Source organism: Fundulus heteroclitus, chromosome 7 (genome assembly GCF_011125445.2).
Source record: "Fundulus heteroclitus isolate FHET01 chromosome 7, MU-UCD_Fhet_4.1, whole genome shotgun sequence".
Taxonomy (NCBI): domain Eukaryota; kingdom Metazoa; phylum Chordata; class Actinopteri; order Cyprinodontiformes; family Fundulidae; genus Fundulus; species Fundulus heteroclitus.
This window is the reverse complement of record NC_046367.1, coordinates 15,408,689-15,436,143: the sequence shown is the minus strand read 5'-3', so window position 1 is coordinate 15,436,143 and position 27,455 is coordinate 15,408,689. Positions and strand designations below refer to the sequence as shown.

The 27,455-nt window shown below is 39.6% G+C and overlaps 1 protein-coding gene across 1 annotated transcript in view; it reads right to left on the bottom strand.

Annotated features, from left to right (window-relative positions):
* Positions 1 to 27,455, bottom strand: part of pdia5 (protein disulfide isomerase family A, member 5) — a 90,614-nt gene that overhangs the window by 24,226 nt on the left and 38,933 nt on the right. The window contains exons 7-12 of the mRNA XM_036139026.1: positions 26,584 to 26,644; positions 24,310 to 24,377; positions 20,883 to 20,974; positions 17,688 to 17,759; positions 11,986 to 12,122; positions 1,572 to 1,642 (exon numbers count right to left, since the gene is read on the bottom strand). Of these exons, the coding sequence (XP_035994919.1) occupies positions 1,572 to 1,642; positions 11,986 to 12,122; positions 17,688 to 17,759; positions 20,883 to 20,974; positions 24,310 to 24,377; positions 26,584 to 26,644 (501 nt within the window). The remainder of the gene's footprint in view (positions 1 to 1,571; positions 1,643 to 11,985; positions 12,123 to 17,687; positions 17,760 to 20,882; positions 20,975 to 24,309; positions 24,378 to 26,583; positions 26,645 to 27,455) is intronic.

Here is a 27,455-nt window from a genome sequence, read left to right as displayed (position 1 = left end):
CTAAGGTATCAATAGGCCTGTCGCGATAATCAATAAATCAATTAATCGCACGATAAATTTTAATCACATGATTAAATAAAATAGGCACGATAATTTGCTTAGGCAAGCTTCCTTATTTCCCCTTGTGTTTCCGTCTCCTCTCTCATAGACGGGATAACAAAAAGGTTTCAGTACGGTGTATCGGTGTGCGGTGCAACTGGATCTGTGAATGTGGGTTGCCTCTTGAAACACAGCCACAAAGGGCAACTAGATGGACATACACAACGGTTGTTAATATCAGCCCAGTTTTACTTATCAACGCGATATGATAGAAAATTACTAACATTGGCCTAGACGACGTTAATGCAGATATATCGTACATCCCTAGTATTACCCCATAATTTCTTTGTATTCCTACTTTCTACTTCACTGTTTGTATCTTGCTGCTAGAGCTTTCATGCCGTAAAAAGGCCATTTTAAGGAATGCTGTGTTATACACCTTAAGATGCCAGTATTTCATTTTAACATAGCATTTTAGGCTGTTGGTGATTTCAGTGCTCACGCTCACCTTTCAGAGCCAAAACCACTACTTTGAGTTTAATACTCCAACTAGTCAGAAATAATCAGCTCGTCTCCTCTTCTTGGCCTGTTTGAGCTGGTATACGTTTGCATAGTATAATGATCCAAAGTTTCAGTCTCTAAATGTGCAGAACTGATATGTAAATACCCTCCAAAAAGACCCACAGCTGTAACTACAGCACAGTGGGGTTCTACAAAGTCCCTATTCAGGGGGTTGGAATAGAAAAAGCTCACCACACTTTTCAGAAGTATTTTTGAAAAAAGGTAAAATTAATAATTGGCCTTCCAATTCACAATACTTTGTCAATACAACTGAAAAAAAAAAATCCCAATTTACTCAGGTTTTTGGTTGTAATGAGAACAAATTTGGAAGATTCAATAGATTTGTTGAGGGACACTTGTCCGAGGCATAACAGTAAGAGTTACGTAAAAGTAGAAGACAACATTTTTAATTAAGCATTCAAGTAGATCAGTGAGTTCAAGCTAAGCAGACATTTCTATCCATAGAAAAAGTAATATTCCACTCAGTAAGTAGGTATACCCCAATCTTATGTATTAGGAAGATCATCAGCAACTCAAAACTTTTTTTTTTTACATAATAGCCAGGATTTTGTTATTGACTTCTAGGGGTGGGCACAGTGCCATGAGTACGAGGACCAGGGAAAGGTCAGCAGAAGGGTTATGGATGAGGTAATTGCTAAAGTCAACGGGCTGGCTTTGAGTAGGCACGGCCCCAGGTTTGAGTGTGAAGTTACCACAGAGAAAAGTGGAGACAAGCGAGAGGAGGACCGCACCCGACTAATCAGAACCACATCGAGAACTGGGCTGCTGTACAGATCCGCCGACATGTCACCTGGCTGCATCAGCAAACAACCGCAGGCGAAGGAGGTGGGATGATGGTGTTTTGTTTACGAAGCCCAGCCACATCATGCAAGTGTGCACGTGAGCTATGAAGGAGAAAAGCCCCCGGACACGCATGCAGTTCACATGTAAACAAAGTTCCAGAAACTTACGTCTGTGGCTCTGTTGAGTACTTCAGCAGCTTCGTCATACTCTGGCTTCATTTTCTTGCAGTGGCCGCACCCTGAAGAGTCCAAAAAGACCCATATTACAGCCAAACAGATGTGTTTTTTTCAGGCTGTTTTTTTGTACTAATAGATGAAATTACACTAAACGACACAACAATAGCAATGAAACCTATGCTGCCATATTTAGTTAATCTCACATTCTCACGTATGAGTTTAGGGAACGATTTCTTGGAAAAAAAAAAAAGATTTTAAAGAGTACTGGTAAGATGTAAAGAGTCAGGGGTACATTTGATTAGAAATTGTACAACAAACATATCAATTCACATTTTAAATTGTTGTGATGCAGAAAATCAGTTGTGGAAAGAAAAAAAAAAACTTTGAGAAGTTAACCCTGGTAGCAATCCCTTGCAATACTTTGTGATGGCAATTAGAGTATAAGCAGTACCAGATAACGTTGTTGGTCTAAAACATTCTCAGCAGTGACATTGCATCATTAGTTGATAAACAGCTAAACCTTCTTAATGCTTCCATTACATTATGACCACTGACAGATGAAGAACGCTGATTTTCTCTTGACCATGGCACTTGTTAGTAGATGGGAAACTGAAGACAGTTAATACAATTTTAGACATTAGGGTTTATATGTACGAAACGAGGGGAATGTGATCTGTTTCTGTCAGAGAACTTCTGGATGCTAAAGGATGCAGTTTCTGCTCAGAATCACATCCTCTCAGTTCACTGAACTGGTTTCCCAACAGCTGCAATTCTCTGGACTCTTGCTGCTTCATGATGGTTCACTGCAGGCACGCTGAGGGCCAAACTGGAAACGAGACAACAGCAGTCTCCGTTGCTTACCATGAGGGTTGAGTCATGTCTGATCACCATGTTCCACACTGGAATATGCATGTATACGCTTACTCCTGACAAACTCAATGGGGCTTGGTGCCTATACTTTGCTGTGCATTATTAGGGAAATGTGTGTGGTAGGGGGGACTTCAGCGACATGACAGTGACGCTCCCGGTTACAGCAAGATTTATGGAAAGCAGAGGCGATCTGGAGGGGCTTGTGTCAGTCATGGCATAGTGACAGTATGACAGATGTCTTAATCTGAGAAACTTGCCGTCGCCTGGGCCCCGACCCTTCAATCTGCCAGTTAGATCAAGTACACAACTTCATCTGCGTGATGACAAGAAGCACCGACATCACTCAGTGTCGCGGGTGCTGGGTGTCGGAAAACATGAAACATGAATTCATCATTAAAAGTAGAAGAGCATGATTGGGTGTACTCAGAGCAATCAGAAATGTTTAATCTCCTCACCTCAAAACATTGTTGTGATGTGGATGAAAGATAATGACAAACTACTGAAACCCTTCTCGTTTCTTATTTTATTTCGTAATAAGAACAACAGAAGTTTACTTCATCCAGAAACTCAACTGAAACTAGAACTGTGCTTTGCTGAAGTTCTCCAACATTGAGCTTTGGAGATTTTTGTCCAGCCTAAAGTAACAATTTGAATGTAAAGGAAAAGTCTAATCAACATCATTTTGAGGAAGTTTGGAAAACTTACTTATTAAGGCAGCTGCTTACTGCAGTCAAAATGTGCAGAAAATAGGCCTAATCAAAAATTATTCTAAATGTTTTTGGTTAGGCATGTCAGAAAATAACTTAGGTTTGGGCTTTTCTAGCTCTTGCTATGCACTGCCGGTCAGGTGGCTGCAATAATTCTCTGGCAGTATTTCCTTGATCACAAATATGGCCAAAGTGGTTATTTTACAAATATTTAGTCACAATAAAACAGTTGTGGTGAAAACTAATGTGACGATTAACCAATATCAGCTGGCTATATTTGTGTAACTCTATAAAAAGGGCTTTACAGATCTTGCCAGGGGTTTCTCTTAAACTAATAAGAAAAATGTTAGAAAAATGTGAATGTAATCATTTTATTTTTATCAAGTTAAAGGGATTTGGTTTGTTTTAGGAGATTGCTTTCAGGAAGGTTCTGTTGTTTTTAACCTTAGATAAGGGAGAGCAAATGGTTTCCCAGATAAGGAATGTTTCCCTTATCCAACTATGCATGGGGCTGGTGACTAATCATCATGAAACTTGCTCCCTTCTGTGTTTTTCAAACCCCATGTTGTGAACTCCTAAATCCTCTTGACCCTTCTTTGATGTGTGACAATAAAGACAAGGGGACACAGGCAGCCCAGAGCAGTCAAGTTCAAGCTTTTGATGAATAAGCCTCATGCTCCTGGTTCTCTGCCCTCTTTCTGATGGAAGAGTCTAAACTTGTGTTTGTGTTGGTTTTCTTTCCAGGATAAAGGGGTTATTAAACTTAACCCTATTAAAAACAGTCACTGGCCACAGTTTCACCTGCTAGTAGAGGACCTGATACTAATTTTCCCCCTCAGAACCACCTTAATCATTTGTGGAATAGATTGAACAGGGTAAGAAATATTTGTCAGAGATTTTGATCTATGATGCAAATCTCTCCTTCCACTGCATCCAAAAGGTCCTCTGTCAACTTTAGATCTGGTTTCTGTGGAAGCTTTTGAATTACAGAGAACTCATTCTCTTTGCCAATAAATGTTCCTCCTCATATTACGCCACCTGCAGCCTCAACAGCTGACCCAAGGCAGGTTGGATCTATACTTTCATTCGGTTTAAACCAGTGGTTTTCAATAGGTGAGGCGCGCCTCTCCTGGGGGCGCCAAAGAGTCACCGGGGAGCGTGAGAAGACAGAGAAGATGATAGAAGAAGACAGCGCTGCCGCTCAACTCTGTGAAACTATGTAGCGATATTCGTGCCTTCTGTTTGAGCGCGCAGGATCTAATCCAAGCGCGCAGTGAGTCAACTCTCACTGGCGCGCGCTCAACTCTGAAAAACTCTTCTCAAGTTCCATCTCTGCTCACGCGCACCTGCTCATTCCACGCTCAACACCAGCTGTGCGCTCACTCGGCTGTTTCTGCGCTCGCGACTTCAAAAACTGTCCACTCCACCAGCCAATCACAGACAGGTTTTTTTTCCCCCATCCAATCAGTGTATGGCTTGCAAATACCGCATTCAGATGGATTAAATCAAAAAGCTGCAGCCTTTGGCATAAATCACTAGACATCACCGTAGGATTGAAGAAATCCAAATAAAAAGTTTAATATTTTAGCCTAAAATATTTAGGCTAAAATATTTAGACTAAAATATTAGTGTTACTAAGTGAGGTGTGACATTTTTTTTGTCTCTTTTCTTTCCAACTTCTGGGAGGTGATGCAAAAGTTTATTCTGATCATAATCATCATCATTGTGATTATTTAAACAGCACTTTAACGAAAGGTAAAACAAAGTGGCAAACATCAGAAATACATTAGATAAGAGCTAAGATCTAATACAATGCTTGGTTGTTAAAACAGCAATAGGTTTAAATTGTGTATAATTAGCCTAAAAAGTAAATCGGAATATGGAACGTGTTGACGTCTGTTAAATTCAGGTTATCTTTTTTATTATTACTTCAGTTGACGTCTCCTGTTGACGGGAGTTCAGTTTGACATTGGCGTCTGTTTAGTTCAGTTTGTCTGTTGTTGAAAATCGTTTATGAATTTGCTGTAATGACAGTTCAATTTTAAAACTAAGCCCTCTGTCCATGATGTTTCAGTAAAAGTAGCATGTAAAATGGAAATATTTGGATGGATATTTTATGAATAGGTCTTTTTTATGAATGTACTTTGTTAAAAGAAATACAATAAAAAAAAACATGTGTTGGGCTATCAGTTGTTTTTGAAATAGCATTCCAGGAACAAAAAAGAAAGAAGCATTTACTGCGTGGACCTGTGTGCGGTAGGTTTGTGGTTGTGTGTGTGTGTGTGAACTCACCATTTAAATTGAGTGGTTGACATTTTCCCAGTCAGTTATTGTCCAATATTGGTAAGCTTAGGTGAACTGTATCATCAATGTCCTGTTCCTAGCTAACCTGAGTGTTCTTTTGCGGCTTTAGCCCATCGGCACCTAAGGTTGTTTTACCTTCAAAGAAGCTATTCTGTATACCTTGGTTGTAGCAAGTGACAGTTGGGGACTCACATCCAAATGAAATTACTATATATATATATATATATATATATATATATATATATATATATATATATATATATATATATATATATATATATATATATATATATATATATATATATATATATATGACACTATCTTTGTTCTGTCTGATGCTCCAGAAAGAAGAATGAAACAAAGTTCATAGTTTTGTAAACCTGTTAAATTGCCCTTGTCATAACAGTTCAAAAAACTCCTTTCTTTAGTATAATAAGCAGAGCTGGTGCAGGCTATAAATCACGGATAATACACATTGTGGGAAAGAAAAGGTTGTGTCTCTTTAAACTAAGCCCCTGTATTGTGTGATTGTGCAGAGTGTGTTGAGGCCCAGCAGAGATGCAAAGTGATTCAGAGGACTTTTTTTTTTTACTAGCCCTTCAAAGTGATGAGCAAGAGAGAAAACCAAATGTCCGTCCTTTGCTCTGTGTCAGGCCTGCTCTGCATTCAGAACAAGCAGTGCCGGAGGAGCGTGGTCAGTGTGTGCTCAGCGGGAGGGCGAGCTATACGGGACGGGATGCTAGATATTGCTGATTCAGAATTAATGTGCAGAGATCAGAGTCAAAAGAATAAACATGCAAGCTCCGCAAAACAATGGAGACATTAAAATGGAAGAGGTGAGCTACTTCTGTTTTACATGAAAACGATGCTGGGGTTTTGTAAGGTCCGGTGGAGCAAACTGGGTCTGTAGCTGCTAGCTAATTGCTCGTTTAGAAGGTTGGGAAAGGAGACCCAATGAAAACCTAATTCACTAAATGGCCGTGAAACATAAACACGTCAAGATCAAAAAAACATTGCCATCATTAGGTATGAATCAGCACTCTATACCCAACAGCTTGGGGAGAAAGAAACTTTTGTTTTGGTCCAGGACACAATCCCCCAACCTCCGTCTGGGAAACAGTGCATTGAATTGGAGGTTCATAAGAAGTTGCATGCAAAGCTCCCCTGCTGTGCAGCTCAGAGGACAGTGAAAATGGACAGAAATGCAAGCTGATAGTGTTGGCTGGGAGAGCATTAATCTCAATTTGACAGCAGAGCCATTAAGAAACTGCACCGAAGCAGCAAAACCGGGCATCTACGTGTCTGTGGCTCCATTAGAGAGAAACAGAGATATGCGGCTCGGTTGTGCTGCACTAAATGTTTCGTCGTGGTGTGTGAAATACGCGTTTGATACACTTGTGCCATTGCGTGTGTGTGTGTGTGTGTGCTGACAATATTTGATGAAGCTTGTTTCGGTCGACTGCCCTTGATCTGAGCGTGTTTATGACTGGCTGCTGTTTGGGGGCGAGTCAAGTGCAGCGGAGGCATCTGTGAAGCTGTGACACCGCAGCGGGAAAGAGTGGAGCAATCTGCTTCCAGCATGGTTCAAACAGACACTCGCTCAAACATTTCTCGGCACATTCAGGCTAAAAATAGAGGGAAAACTGCATCGAGAATTTGGTCACCCCGTCAGTGACCTCTGAACGTTGAGGCGATCATTTTGTTCCATACAAGAAAACGGGAAAATCAGTGGTAGCACCTAAATGAGATTATGGCTTTGGCTCTTTGTCTAAACACCAACTGCAGGGATCCAACCTGCAAATATTTAGTTGGATTGTATATCATCTAAGGAAACACATCAACAGATTTCCATTCTTACACATTTTTTCTCCAAATGTTCATGAAATGATGCAAGCTGAGTGAGAATTAGCTGTTTGGAGGGCATCCATGTTCAGTCTAAACCTGTTAGCAAGTTTGTGTTGACCTTTAAACACAGAATTTGTGGAATAAGACAAACAACATGAAGTATAACAAGTCCCACTCCAACATTTCATTAAAAGCAAAAAATTAGTAGCTTTAAGGAGAAGTAAATTAAAATACCACATCTTATCAGAATTACACGGTGGGACTGTGCTCCGCTTACTCTGACCGGACAGATGCTTCTCTCATAAATTCTTGCTTTGCTTCGACTCCTCATGTTTTCACACGAGGCCGTTTCCTGAACTAGTCGGCTAACACCAGTTTATGTTTGCTCCGTTTTGATATCACATGGTAGCTCATCTCGCTGCACGTTTTAATACTCCTAATACTTTAATTCATGCGCAAACAAAATTTACAGGAACAATTTGCTTTCATTCGTAGTTTCATTTTTCATTTGCTTTGCTTTAAATGTTGTAATTTTTTACAAGGAGTGTTTCTGGGCAGATCTGAAAGGGACGGAGCCACAGCAGGTAATTAAAAAAACAAAACTCCCTGTCATTGTAAAGAGTGAACAACTAACGGTTAGAGAAAAGAACAGATCAACCAAAAAATAATACAGCTTTATCAGCTTTGCTTGAGTTTCAAAAATTTGGCTGCAGAAATTTTAACCAATACCCCAAAGTAGGAGTGGAGTTTAGTCAAGGCCACTGATCAGTTAAAATGAACCAGACTGCGATGTTCCACGTATAAACTATGCAGGAAGAGGTGTGTAGATTGAAGTGCGTCTCCAAGAAACATTTTACAGGAAAGGACCAGCTAAGCACACTGAGACGCAGTAGAAATTAGCATATAGCAATAAATCTAACAAAAGAACCTACTGTCACATTAAATTGGGAGGAACTAATTTGACAAAATACAATACTGAAAACATAGGTATAGTTAATTGCATTTTTGTGATTTTCTTTTTAATTTCTTTTAAGTAAACTTAAATTCTTTGTGTATGATTTTTTGCCCCACATTGGACAGATTACTGGACATTATAGTGACCTGACAGATTAAAGTATGTCTCTAATACAAGTCGTTTTCTTTCTCTGTACAAAATATGTTGTGGGGATTTCTTCGGACAACATGGACAGAGAACTGTAGCTCCCTTCAGATCGTAATTCCACAATAAACACACAATCACTATCCTTTTATATCACATAAGGCAATCTGTTGAGATCAAAGAGCCAGTAAGCTTTCAGGGCATGCAGCTTGGACTGCAAGGAATATTGTATCTCTATACTGCCTTTTACAGACATAAACATTTTAAAGTGCTTCATAAAGAAAGAAGTAGTGAAACCAAAAGCAGTGTGCGGTATATACACACACGCTACTCTCTGTCCACAATCATCAATTACCCTTTACTGCCTTTACTGTTCTTAAGGGTTAAAGGTTTCTGACGACAACCGGAGGTTAATCAGATTTCAATCTCCCATTTCATGTAGATATCGTCTCAGTGTGCTTAGCTGGTCCTTTCCTGTAAAATGTTTCTTGGAGACGCACTTCAATCTACACACCTCTTCCTGCATAGTTTATACGTGGAACATCGCAGTCTGGTTTATCAGAACAAAAAGGTCCACCTGAAATTGCTTTGGATCACAAAGTAAAGACTCTCTGTGCTACATTGTAAAATTTTAAACTAACCCTAACAAATAAATTTCAAACGCATTGCCAGCACATATTCCAGCATAAATGAACATGTTAGTCTGACATACAACCCTAGTCTACATCCAACAAGACAATTCACAAAATTGAACCGCAACACTTCTTAAGCACCAAGGAAATCAAATGTTGGTTTGGGACCACAAACTCATGGGAACAAAGAGAAGATCCAACAAAAGTTGCACAGGTGGCAACATTTGCAGACCTTTGGAGGTTCAAAGCAATAAAGCTTTGTTCTGATGTAACTTTTGCTATTTGAAAACACTGATCTATATGTTCAGTATAGATATCCCCAAGTAGTCACAAGCTTCAAGTGAAAGAAACTAAAAGCAAAACATCAGAAATAGCACCATCCCAATTAAGGCTGTGTTGTGTAACCTAATGTGAATTTCTTCATCAATAATTTAGTTATATGTCACAAGACGAAAAACAGACAGCTCCCCAACACGGAGGAGAAGGGTTTGATCAAAAGTAAGTAAGTCTGGGAGTTGGGGAAAGTCTGGCAGGGTTACAAAGTTGTGCGTAACAACAGTGTGTAGTGCCTGAATAAAAATGTCAGGCATGTGTGGAAATGACAAGCAGGCTTATATGAACCATATGGCGACAACGAGGTGTTATATGCCAGGATGTGGGATTTGCACATGATACATATCTATTTTGCACTGAATTTCCTACATTTAGTCTTTCCTTACGTTTGTTTTTTTCATTTCCAATCCTCCTTTGGTTCCTTTCTTCAACCGGCGCCTCATACTTAGCATGATAGCGAAATGGTGATGTTATCTGTGTGACTAAATAACAGCTGAACCCAAGGGAGACCGCTTGAGAATGTTTTTCGTGGCAGGAAGGAGCGAGAAGCTCCTCTGAAACGATGCTGCACATTTTTTAGTGTTGAAAACATTCTCAAGATAATACTATGCACTTCATTGCACAAAGAGGGCTTGTGGAGAGAAGAAAAGATTAGACTATTTTAAAACTGTCAAAAAGTTTAACAAAAACAGGAGAGACCAACTCCAGAGTTTATAGCGCAAAACCTATTAACACGTTTCTCCTTGGCTCCAGTATCTGTGTTGGCTTGTCTTTAATGAATGTTGAATATTTTAATGCAAAACAAAAGAGAATAAAAGACTAAAGATGAAGCAAAGTTACACTTCTTGTTGACCGAGAGGCCTTTTTCACCAAACTGCTTCCAATGCTTAATTGGTCAGGATTGGGAAGCATTTAGATCACTGCTGGTTGTTCAAAACCTTTTCTTTCAGGTTTTCCCTTTCTGGGTTGAAATAGTCATTTATGTCCACCTAAAACCATCTTCTCTAACACCATCATGTCCTCTTTAACCCAGATTTGGACTTTTTTGGCATGCAACTGCACATTCACAATGAACATTTGAGAAACATTGTGTTTCAAGGCTCTAAGAAAAAAACAGAAGAGAACAGAAAACCAGAAAAGGACATCCCTTCATAAATCTCCTCTTCTTCTTGACCTCCTGCCTGGCAGCTCCAGCCTCATCATCCCTTTACTGATAAAACCATCTCAGTCTGGCCTTACTGGTTTTATCTCCAACACATCTAACATGAGCTGTCCCTCCTCGTCACTCCCAAAGAGAACCTCAACATCTCCATCTCCGCCTCCTGTCTCTTCCTCAGTGCCACTGTCTCTAATCCAAACATCATTGCTGGTCTCACCACGTCTTGAACACCTTTCCTTTCATTTTGGCTGATACTCTTATAAGACAACATACCTGAATGAGGAACTGCATGCTTAAATGTATTTGTTACCTGGCCCGATGTGAGTCTGCTAACAACCAAGTTAAGAATAAAAAGTCCCAGAACAGGAAAGACCTCTTTCATCAGTCGAGAAGGAACAATGTCACATGGAGAGCTGTCCTACTGCCAACCTTGCTGATTGCTAACACAGGATATTAAAGACAGCAAATGTCAACTCTGTTGTTTTGACAAAAAAAAATAAAAAATACCTTGTGACTCTCTCTCTTACACAACGTGAAGTCACCCCTGCTCTTCAGAAAGAGGTTTTCTTTCTCGTCTATTCTGAACATGCCCTGAACTCTACCATTACTGATGTGCCATTTTCAAGTGGTTTTCTGAAACATATGTGTGTGTTTAATCCTGAGCCCCAACTTCCCTTATTGGGGTATTCTCCTTCATTGAAGATTTGCAGCATTTCTATGCATACAGCTGTTATGTACGGAATGGTAATGGCCAAGAAAGTAATTTTAAAATTGTGGAAAAGAAGTGCCTCTTTTTAGAGTGTAGTTTTCTGAACTTAAGCCTGGTTCTGATGGCAGGATAATTAGCCCAATTTTTTTCCCCCCATCTTCCCCTTCTGACATGTCCCATTTATCGGGGCGACTATTAAGAAAATCTTAAGAGATATTCCTCACGTTTTCGGTTTGTTAACATTAAACTGGTCCGTTTGGAAGGATGTCGGACATGTTGGATTGTCTTGGCCCGATATCCTAGCGTTTGGGGTGTTCCGAGGACAAACGAGCACGTAGAATAATAATTAAGGAAAAAGAAATTCTCAAGAGAATTAATTATAGTCCTTAAATGGATATCAGAATCAACTAAACTTGGTATGAGTAGATCAAAGCTTTACAAAATCTGTGATCTGTGTAATTCCATTTGTAATATTGGTTGAAATAACAAGGACCCTTGAAGCTTTTGGTCAGTAATAATCGCATCTTGTATATTTGAGGGAAAACAGGGAAGGTTCTGTACTGCACAACAATGAAGTGTCTAGAAATGAACTTGCATATGCCAACTACCTGCTTGCATTACGAGGTACAACAAATTATATCAAATAGATAAATAAAATATTTTTCCTTTAAATTACCCTCACATCGGATGTATCACTTTGACATTAATAGGCTGTGCTCTTTTTTTACGACACGGTTTATTACTCACACGGGGCGTAGAACATGACCAGGGCTGCAGGATGTTCCTCCAGGAAGCTGTCAAACGACTCGTCGGTCAGGTGGAAGACCGCCGAGTCCGTCTCCGACCACAGCACCTCAGGAGTCTTTGGCTGGGGGGGCTGAGGGCTGCAACATGACGGGAAGACAGCAGGAGGAAACAGACTGAAACCCATTTTGCAAAGAAGATTAAATCCAGCTGGCCTATACGGTGTATGAACAAAATATGTATGCATAAAAAGAAGGAAAAAAAATAAAAGAATTAAACACAGCTGTAACCTACACTCCACCCAACATGTCACAAAACACACACACACACACACACACACACACACACACACACACACACACACACACGCATATTCACACACACAAGGACCAAAGCAGCCCCGCCTCGATGACAGGGCCCATTGCTGCAGTGCCAAGAACGAGTGGACAGTAAAACAAACATCATACTCCCTGAACAAGTAAAGACAAACAAAAGATCCTTTTTAAAGAAATACGTGGATTTTTTCCCCCCCTTTAAACCACAAAAAGCAGCTCGAGCCAATAAAGCCACATGAAGCTGTGCAACATTTCAAAACAAAGGAATAGCGTAACTGAAGAGCTCAAGTCTTGTTCAATGAAATCTAACCTGGCCAGTTGGATTGATAATGTGTAGCACTGTCCGTTCTGCACATTATCAATGTGGGAAGAGCCGGCGCATTCAACAGAACTCTCCGAGCTGATTGGGAGAAGCGACACCTAGTGCCCGCCTACCAATATTTGGTTAAACCAATCAGTATCAAATTAAAACGCAAGTTGCAGAGGTCATGAGAAACTACAAGTTACGCTAGTCAGGGCACTTCTTGCTGTTCTTCTTTGTGAAATCGTGGAAAACAGATGTACATGCGTCCTCCTGCGCTGCCATGTTTATGCTGGTTCGGCTGTGGGGTTGTCAGCTCTTGCTTTCGTTGCGCCCGTATGTCCCGCCTTTAACCACAATACTTGACCCAACGTGATTGGCCCAAACCGTTTTTTGGTTCGGACACAAACGGTTGAAGCCGGAGCGGGACAAGATGGATTCTTGTGTGTTTGTGAACGCACAAATACCACGAGAATTCATCTTGCAGGCATTAAATCTAAAATTCTGTTAGGTCCTCAAATTTCTGGACAAATAATCCTGGAACCAAATATACACAGCAACATTATAAGTTTCTAACTATTTACTGAGTAAATACAAGTTACAGTTATATGAAAGCTATGATCACAAATTAGGAGGAAGCATTTAAGAAATGTATGTTTTCAATGGCTAGAACTGACAAATCCAGCGGGAATATAAATGTCTCGTGTTCAGATGGGGGGTGCTTCTATTTTAGTTATTCTCTAGTTAAGCAAGTGAAACGTCTTGAGGGAATTTTTAAGGATTACATTTGAATTAGACTTAGCCTGAGACAAACAAACTCTAAAAAGCCCATAATTAGGCTACAGAAACAAAGCGAATCCATCAAAGAGGAAAAAACGGGATCATTAAGCAGGACTGACAATTTTATATCCTGAAAAATGGTTCCGCTGCGTGAGTTCAGCTACGGAAAAAAGGCTAGAACATCAGCTGAAGAAAACAGCTTTGGGAGATGGCGAAATCTATACAGTATGTTGAAAAGAAAGTCTTTACACTAACCAGACAAGTGAGGCAGGCCTTCCAGGAAGTACATTCTTAAATTCACAAACTTGAAAAACTTCACAAGATCAAATGCTACTAGAGGACCACAAAGAAGAAAAAATATCACTTAATAGGCCTCAGAAACAGAAAGCCAAGATCAACTTGCACTAATGTCACAAACACATACAAAAGATAGACGCAGCAGCAACGTAAAAATAATGACAATAAAAAACAGGAACACAATGGATCACAATGGTTTATTGATGAATGTTTAAAGAAGCAAAGTAAGGGTCAGATCCAATCAGAGGCGCACAGAAATATGCAGTCAAAACATTTCGATTCAGGCAACAATAGAATCCTGAATCTAATCTGAAATCTTAAACAGTTGAAATGCTGAAATAAAATTGAAGGTAGAAAGACTAATCAATACAAAACATCTGCAGTACAGAGCTGGTAAGGCATGACAAGAGAGAAAGCTATTCTTTAACACTATTAAAGATTGCAGACTGCAGGTATTTTTTAAGCTGCAGTCACACTGCTGCTTGTATGCCTGCTACTCAAAAATAAATCCTTACATCGGAGTGACAAAGTGAAGCAAAAGAAGACGTTTTGTGTAAGATCAAGTCCTGTCACCTGACTAATTCTTGCTTTTAATACATTCCATTTTTTGCACAGTATTTGCATTTTGATGAAATGTGTAGATTTCTGTGTTTAATTGTGTCAAGACAGGGTGTATTACTTTGGTCTTGACGTTACATCTCTGATGAGTGTCTTCAAGTGTTAAAAAAAATATTAGCTGAATTCATCAGAAAGCAGGTTGTGGTGACATCAGTTGGAGCCATTTCCAACATTCACCCTTCTGAAGTGAATCTTCATCAGTGCAGATGAAGAGTCTGCAGAGCCTAGCATGAGATTCTTAACCTGACAACAGCCAGATGCAGGTCTCACTCCGCCTAGCTCCACTCACATACATCTGGGAAATCGCCCGTGAAAGTGATTTCTCCAACCAATTTTATTGTCGGGCCAATCAGGACGCAGTGCTGGAGTTTCATAGATGTGACGTAGTGGAGACGCGACCATGACGTGAGACTGTTTTGATAGCAATGGCGGTTCGTCGAGGAAGCAAGCGTTAACATTGATGCTGCTATTTCTTCCGTGTTGTCCAATCTACCTAATATTGTTTCATTAAAAGAACATCAGAGAACGGCTCAGAAGGCTTTTGTTGGTGGAAACGATGTTTTCACCCTCCTCCCGACCGGATTTGGCAAGTTTTGTTTTCCAGGGCGCGTCTGCAGCGGACGCGCCCCGGAGTGGTTAGTGCGAACCATATTAGGAGGTCTTTAGTTCTCAACGCGGTCGGCCCGGGATCGACTCCGACCCGCGGCGCTTTGCCACCTGTCTTCCCCCCTCTTCCTGTCAGCTCACTGTCAATAAAACGCGTGCCTCTAGAGCCGCAAACACATACAAAAAAAAAGTTGTTTTTTTTTCCTGCGTCGCTCTCATCAGCGTCACGGGTTAGCTTCGGTGTGAGTGGTTGAAATAGCACGTCGATAAAGATGACCGACAAGTGGCTTATCCAATCATATGCAAGAATTTTTGATAAGGCCCAGCCTTCAATAAAGGCAGTTCCTATGGCGGTGTCCCAGATGTATGTGAGTGGAGCTAGGCGGAGCGAGACATGCATCTGGCTGTTGTCAGGTTATGAAATTCTGGCTGCATCAGAAATGTTCTAAGATGACAAAAACTGGTCCTACTACTTATTGTCTTCTTAAACAAAGTTGACTGGCAATGATTTTATTTATTTTTAATTGTTTTAGTTATATAATTTTTTTTTACATAGTTTATTTTTAAAGATTAACATATGTATACATACGTTATATTTCATCACAATTTCATTGCTTCCTTTGATTTAAAACTTTCCCGTTACTCTGTTACACTATCTATCTACCTATTGACCCACTTCCGTTTTGGCTGAAGAGTCCTTACCAATTAGACCTTTTGGATGCAGCCTCGGTAATGTTATTGCCTTGATATAGCAACGTTTGAACGCATCAATTAGCAGTGGCGCATATTTGCATCATACAGTATATAAAGGCACAGAGTAGTGAGCCTCATGCTCTGGGATTTTTCAGCATGCCCAAAAATTGTGGCAGTCTGGCTTAGCTGCAGATAAAACTGCATATGCAACAGTAGCAGAAGTATAGCAAGGCTACAACGCTTAACGCTCTGATGGGGGATACATCCCCCATTATAAATTATTATAAAGTAAAAATATACATTTCCAAGAACGTGTTAATTTAAAGTACTCTATATAGCAAAAGTTTTGCATTGAGGTTAATTAATGAGGTTTTAATTTTATGCACATATTGTTTACAGCGGCTTTTCTCCATCATACATGGACTTGACTTGTAGAAAACCAAGAATCAGATCTCTGCAGTGCTTGGCTAACATGTGATATTATACATTTAGTTGCCTAGATATGAATAATAGTACACGACTGCTGTTATTCCTTTGTGTAATATTAAGCCACAGCAGTATTTGTCAATAACATAGTTTGAGTTCAGCAGTGCCTAACTGTTGTTACTGACAGCATAAGATAAGGATTTGGGCCAGTAGGAAAGCAGAGAAAGCAAAACTGAGTAGGGAATTAAAAGATCTAACAAAACTGCTGTATCTGATATTATGAGAAACTTAATCAAAACTTGAGAATGTAACTGGGACAAAAACTGGAAAATGGAGGTGAAAAAAAGTGCTGTAAAACGAAAAAACTCCTGTGAACCTTTTTGGTACATCTTATATCAAAAACCCATTTCAGCTTGCTGTCATCTGCTGAATCTCCAGATAAAATAATCCTTTGAGATGACAAACTGCAAATGTGATGAGGTTTCTGAGGGGCCCCGTGTGCAAATTAATGATCTAATTTTAAAGGTGAGCATTGGTAAAATCATCTAAAGGAACTTCTTTTCATAACACAAGACAGTGACCCAGGAATAATAATTACAGCCTTGTGCATAAAAGTATATATATTTTTTATCATATCATGACAACAGGACATATTTTCCATTCCAGATGGAGGGAGCACGGAAGAAAGAAAGAATGAAAAAAGGAAGGACACAGAAAAGACAGAAGGAAGGACGGATGAATGGAACGAAGGAAGAAAAGAAAGAAAGACTGAAAAAAGGAGATACAGAAGGAAAGCTAGAATGGGGAAGACAAGAAATGGAGGAAGAAAGGAAAAGGAGGAAATAAAGGAAACATAAGAAAGGATGGATACAAGGACATTCAGACAATATAATAGGTAACATCTAACAAACAGTTTTTTTCCCTCTGTCGTCTTTTACCATAATCATCCAGACATGGAAAACACGCAAATGCGGTTCCTAACGTTTCCAGGTGAAGAACCTTGTAATCAGATTTAAAGTACAGGACACCTATATGCAGGATTATTAATGGTAGCTAAGCTTGAAGCCATTTCTAAAGCAATAGTTTTAGCCTCCTGATAAGCAGAACAATTATGTCCCTGGAGCTATAAAGACTAGCTGGAATCAATCCCCTGCCTCTCTCACATCGTTTCCTGAGAGAGCGGTGAAGCCCTGATTTGTCCCTTCTGGTAGCAGCCCAGTGAACACTGCTAGTTCTCTCCAGACAAAGAGAAGGACTTACAGGCAGAGATTTGGAGACAAGGTGGAAACAAAAATGAGACAAGGGGAAAGGAGGTGTAGATTGATGACAGCGTGACGAGGCGAGTCAGGGGTGTCAAGGCAAAAACGGTGTGATGAAGATCACACTACAGATAAAAGGTGTTGACAGAAAGTCAAAGATGGAGGTGGCACCGGGCTACTTTTAAGCTCGATCAAAGAGTTCATTCTCTCTCCGAGGTTCCAATTGTTGGGTTTTAGTAGTTAAATTAATAGGAAATAAAACATAAGGGTATTATGGATTCATAAAGGGAAATCCCCTCTAGTCTGAAGTCAACATTTTAACAACTCCAAGGTCAGCTACTAGAAAAAAAAAAAAAGCCAACAGCTGGTTGAGACAAGCACCATACTTACTTCTTTAGCCAATCCGCTATATCCTTGGGTGTAGCGCCGTAGTTTTCATAGTGATGAAGGAATTTGCCCTTCCTAGAACAAAAGAAGATCACTGCTAAATTTTAAGTCAACAACTGAACAATCTTTACCTTATAATAAACCAAATACAATATTTATATTTTTTGAAGTTGATTGGTTAGTACTATAAAGTCATAACCCAAAAGGACTCACCTATACTTTAAATAAATCTGAAAAGTTTGTGAAGATACTTAGCTGATGGTCAATCCAGCTAAAAACAACCACCCATTGAACGATAAACCAAGCTTTCAACATCTCATCGAGCCTTATTCAGTCTGACATCCAGAAATGGAAACAATTTAGTACAACAGAAAACCAACCAAGCCTTCTAATAAAACGATCTGTGTGGCAAAAAGCGAACACTCCACATCCAGCTAAACCTGGCATTTCATTCGGGAAAAATGGCAGCATCACGCTGTGGGGATGATGGTCTTCAGCAGGGACACAGAGGCTGGTTAGAGTTGACAGAAATATCCTGTAAAAATCCCATTCCCTAGATATGCAAAGCTGATAAAAAAATGAAAACCCTGTGCAATTGTTCCTCCACTTCATCATTGTGCTTTATCTTGTGCCAAATAATCCCCTATCTTTGAAGTTTGAGGCTGTAACGTGACAAGGCATTGTATCTGATCTAGATAGAGAGAACGGTTCCTAGTTGCTTCCCTTTCATTTGTGGAGTTTGGGGCTTTTTATGCCATAAGGTGAATAAACTCCTGGCATAGCGCTCTGATCATTAACAGTCGGAAATAACAGATGCACAGTCCAGGCTTTTCCTGCACCACTTATCCACAGCACCATGTTCTGCATTAGCACAATTTCTGCCTAATGACTTGCTTGTTAAAAGGGGGGAAAAAAAAGTCAAGGGCAACCTTGCAATTTATTCAGCGTTCCTGACAGTTGCTCTATTAATAAAATGTTTCATATAAGGAAAAATAACACCATTTCAGCATCAAAAGAAAAATACGTCTCGCAAGATAACTTTCAGTGTTCAGCACTGTTTGATCGCTGACGGTGAGCAAGTTTTTTTTTTTTTTTTTGTAAGCCAGCAGTATGGTTTCTCATCTCTCTTCATACTGTAGAACTGGCATTAAAAAAAACTCAATGTGGTCAAAAAGTGAGATCTGAAAATCTCTTGGCTAAAAAAAACCCCAAGATCAAGGTTTACACCTTTAAGTAAGATAGCAGCTCAAACTCTAAAGACATCTTTGGAGCATTAAAACAAGTTTTTGGTATGCTTTCCTCTATATTGTAGTTACTATTTTAAGCTTGAAAATGGTGACCTCACATTTCTTTTATGCACCTGCAACACGTTTAAAATTAGACTGAAACAGCCTTAGCTCCACAGAATGAAAAGATTGACAACCTAAGCAGATCTCTAGAGTAACTTCCTACTGTTCCTTCTCTGTGACTAAATGGCAGAGAAGCACACATGGTGGCTGAGGCCAGCGCCATCGGATCGGTGTCAGTAACCGCAGCTCCACGCAGAACGACTCGCCAAACACAGATGGCGGTGACGACTGCAGTTAGAGCTCCTGAGAGATGGAGCGGACATGATTAAAGGTGATATATGATTGCACTCACTGGGATCCGGGGCTTAAAACCTGCTTTTTAAGTGAAATGACTTCCATGGGAAGAGAGTGGCTGCTTGGAAATGCAATCAGTAAGATTTATGACCATTTCTGGATTCCAAGGTTTTATCTCTACAGCTGTAAAGTACAATAAAACCTTGCAAAATCACGCTGAGGAAATTTTGACATAAACGCCTGGCTGACGGTCTCGGAGGATTTTCTTTGTAGGAGGACAAAGCAAGGATAAAAAGGCTCTTTCTTTTTTTTTTATTTTAATGTAGCTTGTTAGGTTGGGCTAAACTCTTGGGAATGATACTTTCCCATACTGCAGGACTAAAAAACGCTGGAAGACCTTGAAAAAGTTCGTCTTCCAGCGAGTGCTACTGTGAGATAACTGAAGGTGTTGATGCTGATTTACCCCACTGTGATTAGCTGCAGTTTATCAGCGAGGGGCTCATTATTGAAGCCAATGGACTTGGACGGTCATTAGCTAGCTTTGCTCAGACACTAATGCACTTCCAGCTAACAGACTGGCTCTGGTACGGCTACAAGCAAGCGCGCGGGTGTGTGCACGTGCGTCGCCATATGCACGGCGCACACACCGCCTGATGGAGATACGCGCGGATGTACAGGAAGAGAGGAAGAGCACACGCAATTTCTAACCACAGAGGCACTTAATCAGTCCCGGCCTAATTAAAAGGCCAGACTGGAATGAAAGAGTATTTAATGTGGAAATGGGGATGATAAAGCTCGAGCAGGAGGAATAAGACACGGAGCACGCCGGCATCCTGGTAATCGAATAGTTAGGAAGTATTCAGGGTGCATGCCACATTGCTGCAGTGTACTTTCTTTGACCCTCAACTGTCCCTTTTTGTATACATTATCCTTAACACTGCTTAATTTCCATATCATCTGCACCATGGCTACTGCATAAATACTACTTTTTAGTTCTTTTTTTTATATTTCTCTCCTGAGGGTCCTGGAAATTTCCTCAGAGTGTTTGATATTGTGACCTTTTCGAGATTTTAGGAGACTTTCTGCTGGAGCTGCAATACCAAACTGAAGCTGGGATAGGGATCCAAAACCTTTGAATCAACACAGAATTTCGCCAAAAGACTCTAACTGTACCTTCTTCTATGGTCCTCTCAGTCCCCAAACCTAGATCCTACAGAAAGCCCGTGGAAGGGAGCTAATGAGAAAGGACCCAGGACTGAGGACAACCTCTCTGCATGCTCAAACCTTTTAGGATATTACAAGAGAAGATGAAAGCCAAAACCAATAACCACTGCACACCATTTGTTCACTACAGGCCACCGCAATTTTGTGAGTGTACTTTTCTGAAAAAGGAACCCAATGTTTCTAAAAACTTTAGCAACCCAGCCAGAAGTAATATGAATACTTCAAGGCTACGTTTTTAGGCTATATAGGTCTGCTACCTTCATCCTTGTTTGTGTGTAAGAGATTAGATTTTCTTTTTGAAGTAGCTTCCTCCCTGATGTTCTTTAGCTTGGAAAGCGAGGAGCTAAGCCTAAAAAAAAAAAAACGAAGCTAATGAGATGACTCAACTTACTCAAAGTAGCAGAAGGTCGGATAGCCTTTGACGTTGTACTCCTGCTTAAGGCCGTCAAACTCAGCCGGGTGCACATTCATCCCTGCCAGTACCTGAGGAACAGATCGGGAAATGAAAGAAAAGCCGGGCCGTGAGTTGTCAAGGAGGGGATGAAAAGTGACGGCGGAGGAAAGAGGAAAGGACATCAGACATCAAAGCAGGTTAGCTGCCATCAGAACGCTCCAAGATAATAAAAAAAAATAAAAAAGTTTGAAAGGAAATCGTGCCCTAAAAGGGCACTATAAAAGAAATGTCTTGTAGCTGTTTTCTATTTAAATAACAGACAGAAATTTGGAGGCTGCTGCTCAGGATTGTTGTGGGTCGATTGGAGGTTGAGTTTTAAAACTTTTTAGCCAGATCCCAAGGTTGTTTAAAAGGTGCATTGCCACGTTATTTGACATTTTTTTAAATTCATACCTTTGCATATAAAAGGTTTTATGAAAGAAGCATGAACGTTGGTGTTCACTGAAGCGGACGCTAAAGCTGCCGGGATGTGACTGTAGAGTTAATTGATGTGAGTAAATGTTCTCATTTATACTGTGACATTAGTAAAAGCAATGCTCTTTTTAGTTAGCCTCTACAGTCTGAAGTAAAAACATTATAAATAGATATATAGGTTTGTTTAATTAATACAGGTTGGTCTTCAATCACGCCAAGCTGCCGCTTTACAGCGAGGCATTTCAGAGGATCAGGCTCAGTTAGGCATTATTATTAATATTGATTTATTCATTTCTATTTATTTTATTATTGGTTTTCTGATAGTTCTGTGATACTGCAGGTAGATGGCGCCACATCTGTTTGTATCTGCTCATTGTGCCTGGTGTTGGAGTTATATTTAGGCTCAAAACGGATTATCAATACACTATTAGGATGGACGCTTGGTGTATATAACCTTATTTTATCATGATCAAACGGTTTTTGGTCTTTTTTTATAGGCATATAATGTGGCTATATACCTTTAAGAATCAGTTTTTTTAAAGCATTATGAATTACTTTGTGTGATGGTGATTTTCAAATGGAGAGAACTTATGGGGCCCCACTTTAGTGTCACTTACTATGACAGAATACTGAGTTTTTCAAACACATGATAATTCAGATACAAAGTGAGTGAGAAAATATCCAAGTTTTACCTAAAACCATTAAAGGAACTATACCCGATTCTGCACAAATGCAAACTGTGAGTGAGAACAGTTTAGTTTGATCTGTAAGCCCCTCCCCATCAATCTTTTCCCCAACGAGAAACCCACAACATCCACAAGACTAAACACATGCCTAAAGCTCGAGCACAATCCTCCAGAGGAAACAAGGCTTCATCTAGGGACTTTTCTTTGTCTTCTTTGACATGAATGGCTATGTCTTGGGTAAAGGATATTTTCTTGTGCGAATGGTCAACACTTCCTGGACTCGCACAGTCACACAATCAATTAGTCAATTGCTGTTATCAAATTACGTCTTTTAACTGATAATACAATGTGTAAAAGCAGTCTTCCTAACTAGGCAAAAATAAATCCAGGTATAGTTCCTTTAAGAGCTTCATAAGTCCAACCAACTGAAACCACAATCAGTGAAAAACACCTCAAAGCAAATATTGCACTAAACTGTACATTGTATAATAAATACAACTAACCAAATATAAAATGAGAATATCTGAGTTGTGTTAAACTCTGTGACTTACTTCGACCATTTAATGGTTGTCCAGAATCTTCTTTTTCTGTGCAAGCACAGGTAATAAGAACTAAAACCAAAGATTTACCTAACTAGTAGAAATAAAATAATTCCCAATTTTATTTTATTTTATCCCCCCCCCCTCTTTTCAGCCTCACTAAATGAAAAAAAAAAAAGAAAACACCAGATGTTGCATGTATGCTTTTGCTTGTCCTCGACTACTACAAGAATTTGATTACACAAGTTGGTTAAGCACCCACTCATTGTTCACTTCAAAGCAACACAAGAGTCCACTAGGAGTGACAGAGGCCCTCTGAGAATCTAGCTCGGCCGCACCCCCTCCAACACACACACACTTTCTCATACCTGGCATTTCTCTCCCCTAGATTATCTTTCTAATGCTGGACAGAAGGTAAATAAGCACCAAGTATTAATTCTGAGCCTCTCAGGGCACATCTGACCAGTGAAGTAGAACACAGATGCAGATACCTACCAAGGCACTTCACTGCAGGAGGGGGAAGAAACTCAGAGAGGGCACCACGAGTAGGCATGTTTAAGTGCCATTCTATCTATATAGATCTTGGAAACCCAAACTGGAAGGACTTTAGTCTTTAAATAGTTGCAGATAAAGGTGTAAGCTGAAAACAGTCAAATTCTGCAACCATATATGGATTATCTTGCAAAGAGTATTCATTTACCTTTAACGTTGAATATTTTGTCATAGTACCGTGTCAGACCGACACAAAGTAGCATTTTAGTGTGAGGTGGAATGAAAATTAACAGTTTTAAAAAATGCTTTGAAAATAAAATTCTGAGAATTGCGGCATGCATCTGTATTAGTATTTAGTCAATATTTTGTTGTTAACCTTTTGTTCAAGTTACAGCTGCAAGTCTTTAGTGTTCTGTCTCTTCTAGCCTTACACACAAAGTCTGACATTTTTGCCCACTCTCTTTCGCGCAAGCTCAGTCAGACTGGATGCACTGTGAACATCAATTTTGAGGCTGTGCTACAGATTCTAAGCTGGAATTAGTCTGGACTTTGACTAGGCCGTTCTTGGTGACAGACCCAGGAACGCTCTGTCGCCAAGCTCAGCTTCAAAGAGTTCAGAGAGCATGTGTTTTTATTTTTATTTTATTTTTAAACTTGCAGTTTTGGTAAAAAGTTTGTGGAATAAAGTGTTGAGTTTGAATTCAGTTTTTGTGTGCTCTTTATCTAAAAAAAGGCTATTAAGCAACAACATAAAATGGTCAGGGATACGCTTAAAATACATGTTTATTGATAATGATCTATATCGATCAATATGATTTCTATTTTATTGAGCAAGACACCTTGCCCTACTTTGAAGCTTGTGGTTGTGAGGTGGCAAAATGTGAAAAGTTCCAGGGGCAGGCATACAGGTGAGGGACAGTATATATATCAAAAACTACAAATTAACAAAACTATTCAAAGCAATGTCACAAATCTCTGAACCGACCATTGCGCTTGCTAAAAATCGGATTATATATAAATTAGGTAGAGTAGAGAGAGAGTCAGAATTTAATTTAAAGGTAACTGGGTTATTAAAGGAAATTAAAAGCTATGGCACACATTTGAAGGCGTCTTAAATAAAACCATCTGAGCTAGAAAGTTATACTGCTCTTTTGTTCTGCAGAAAAACAGAAGAAACGGGATCTGATTGTGGACCCTTGCTGCGATTGCACAGAGGACAGGAAAGACACTTACAAATTTGCCTTTAGTGTCTGTGGCTGCTTGCTGGAAAATAGGCTGCATTCTCTTGCAAACGCCGCACCCTGCAGATAAAAACAAAAAGGACATAGAAAATAAAGTTTAGTAAAGAAAACATTTTAATAATTCATTATTCTTGGAGTTTACACATTTCAGTTTCCAGTCAACTTTCTGAAATTTGTGTAATTGCTATTAGACTACAATAGCCTATGAAATATGAAACAAACCTGTGAAAATACGTCATAACAACACTTGGAAAGGCAATGAGAAGTTGTTCTGCAACAATTAAATATTTTCCAAGAGAATAATTTATAGACACAATCAAACATACTGGAGTAGCGGGGTAGTAGAGTTTATATAACCTTTTACAGATCTGCCACAAAGAGAGTGACGTCTTGGATCACCAAATAACAACAATTAGACACCATCTGCAAACTGATTGGTTGTTTGCCAGTGATGCTGGGAAAAAGCCATTTCTGTGCCACCATAACAGGTGTAAACACGTGGAGTCGGATTATTTCTGCTAGGACTATATGACGTTTGCTTTGGCCTGACCAGTTTAAGATTTTCACAAACAAACATATGGGGTCAGAAAAAAAAAGCTATTTTTTGTTTTTGTTGTTTGTTTAGTTTTTTTCTCAGGCGGGACATTTGACACTGCTCAAAAAAAACTGGTGGAGAACTCCTGTGAAGTGCTCAGAGGTTCCTTCCACTGCACCATGTGTCAGTGTAGCAACCACACCCACTTCAAATCTGTGGTCAATTACACAAGAGTTGTCAGACACCACAAGAGAAAACAGTTTGGCCCAGAATATGTCAAGAACTCCCAAAGCAGGGCTGCAGGAACAGAATGACGTCACTTTGCAGGTTTCTCTGCCGAGTATCGGCCTAAAGCATGAGCAGTTGGTAACGCCCCCTCATGCCCACTGTCAAGTTTTGTTAATGATCTGTGATGCTATGGAAAATGTAGTCTTTCAAATTTCCTGTGAGCCTTTCTTGAAGCAAATTTTAAATCAAAATCTGGTGGATTCTGGTTTTTAATAGATCCCAATTTGAACTTTAATACAAACAACACAGAATTGATTCACTGGTTAAAAATCTAGTTCTCCAATCTCCAGCGGGTGATGGTGGCACAGAGGTTAGGGAGTTCATCCTGCAATTGGAGGGTTGCCGGTTTGATTCCCCCCCCCCCCGACTGTCACCGTCGTTGTGTCCTTGGGCAAGACACTTCACCCGCATTGCCTGCTGGTGGTGGCGCAGGTGTACGGCAGCCTCACCACTGTCAGTTTGCCCCAGGGCAGCTGTGGCAACTAACATAGCTCACCACCGTCAGGGTGTGAATGTGTGTGTGAATGGGAGAATGACTGAACTGTAGTGTGAGGCGCTTTGGAGGTTGTCAAAACTAGTTAAAGCACTATACAAGTACAAGCCATTTACCATTTACCATCTCCTTTATAAATCCTTTATAAACTTGGTAGTGAGAAGAAGCCATAAAAGAGGACAATAATTCTGGCCAATCTAGTGAGAGTGAGCAAAGGGGACTGCTCAGAGACCCCTCTGTCTGTATGCTCTAACTTAACTAAATGGACCCAGAAGAGAAAATGCAGACCCGTTGGTAAAAAGGAAATACTACCAGATATTAACAGAAGGGGTACTGATAATAGTGCCAAGAGGGACTTAAAAATAATAATTTCTTAAAATTGGATTTCTTTGCCTCTTACTTACCTAATGCACCAAAATTAAATGTGGGACTTATCTACACTTTTAGTGTGAGATTGATTTATGTCAATGAAAGCTACATTTGTCTTTTTACACACCTTTTCCAAGTGCACTAATAGATGTGCCCTGCACTCTAGTCTAAAATATGCTCAAATGTACCCTGCCTGTTTAAATTGTCGAAGGAGTTTAGAATTCAGCCGTGACATCCTGCTGCTTTTTGTCTACTAATATAGTTTCATGTAGGTTTGTGCGTTGAAGCAATAATTTCCCCCTCATTATGAGCTTTGAGCACTTTTGCTATAATCTTCTTCTCAAACCGCAGATTAATAAAAACAACTAAAAGGTTATTGCGGAGGGGGGTACTCCTCCATAGTTGCACTCTGGAGTCTAATTGAGAAGAAGGAATTCAGAGAAATCTAATTCTCACTATTAGTCTTCCTTCCAATTGAGCTGCAGGGAGAGTTTTTCCCCCCCAGCACACTGTCGTCGTACCGGATTTAACCAAATGAACATCAGCTAATATGAATAACTAGCAGTAATAGAAAAACTCACAGGGAGCGTAGAACATCATGAGTACAGGTCGTTCCTCTTTCTTCAACAGCTTCCTGAAGTCCTTAAAAAGGAAACAGAAAGAAAATGAGAAAACCTTGTTGTTCATGAGCAAAAGATGATCTAAGAAGCTTTTTTTTTTTTTTTTTTTTTTTAAAACCAAACATTTTCAAATACCAGAAACGTATGGTTCATTCAGGCTGCGAGAGATTGAGAGAGTGAAAGGCTTTCAGCAGACAACAGGTAGGCAACTTCTGTCTCTCCATGTTGAAACATTTCTGATTTTGAAATGTTGGCCTTTTATTATTTTCAATTTCATATTTTATGAGGTGATTTTAGTTTTTTTCATATTGATTTGCACATTTGTGCCCTGCTCCCATTTCATCCAAATGTTTAAATAGCAGGGTTGGTTAAGTTGAAGAGAGCAGTATTATTAATGTTAACTAACCCAATTACTAGTTGAACATGCTAAAGAAAAGTTTAAAATGTCAACTATGTTATCACTTTGCCCTTGTTTTAAAAGGAACACAACTGTGCTCTTAGACAAACAGTGTAATGTCATCTGCATTCCTTATTAAAATAATTAATGAAAATCTATTTTTAATGGTAATACTTTTGTTATTTTTTTATATTATTGGTCATGAAGAGAACTTGCCTTTTAAAAACAGATATCAGAAATGGTCACAGATTTCTGATTAGTGCCTCTCTAGGCAGTGACAAAAGCTATGCATCAAAAACAATAAAGAATTGTTGTTTTTTTAAGTCAAAAAAGGCAACATCATGTCTGCATTACCCTTCATTAGACATGTCCAAATCATCCCATCACCAACAAAATTGAGGCTTTTGGGTTTTAGAGAGCAGATGAATGAGCCCTC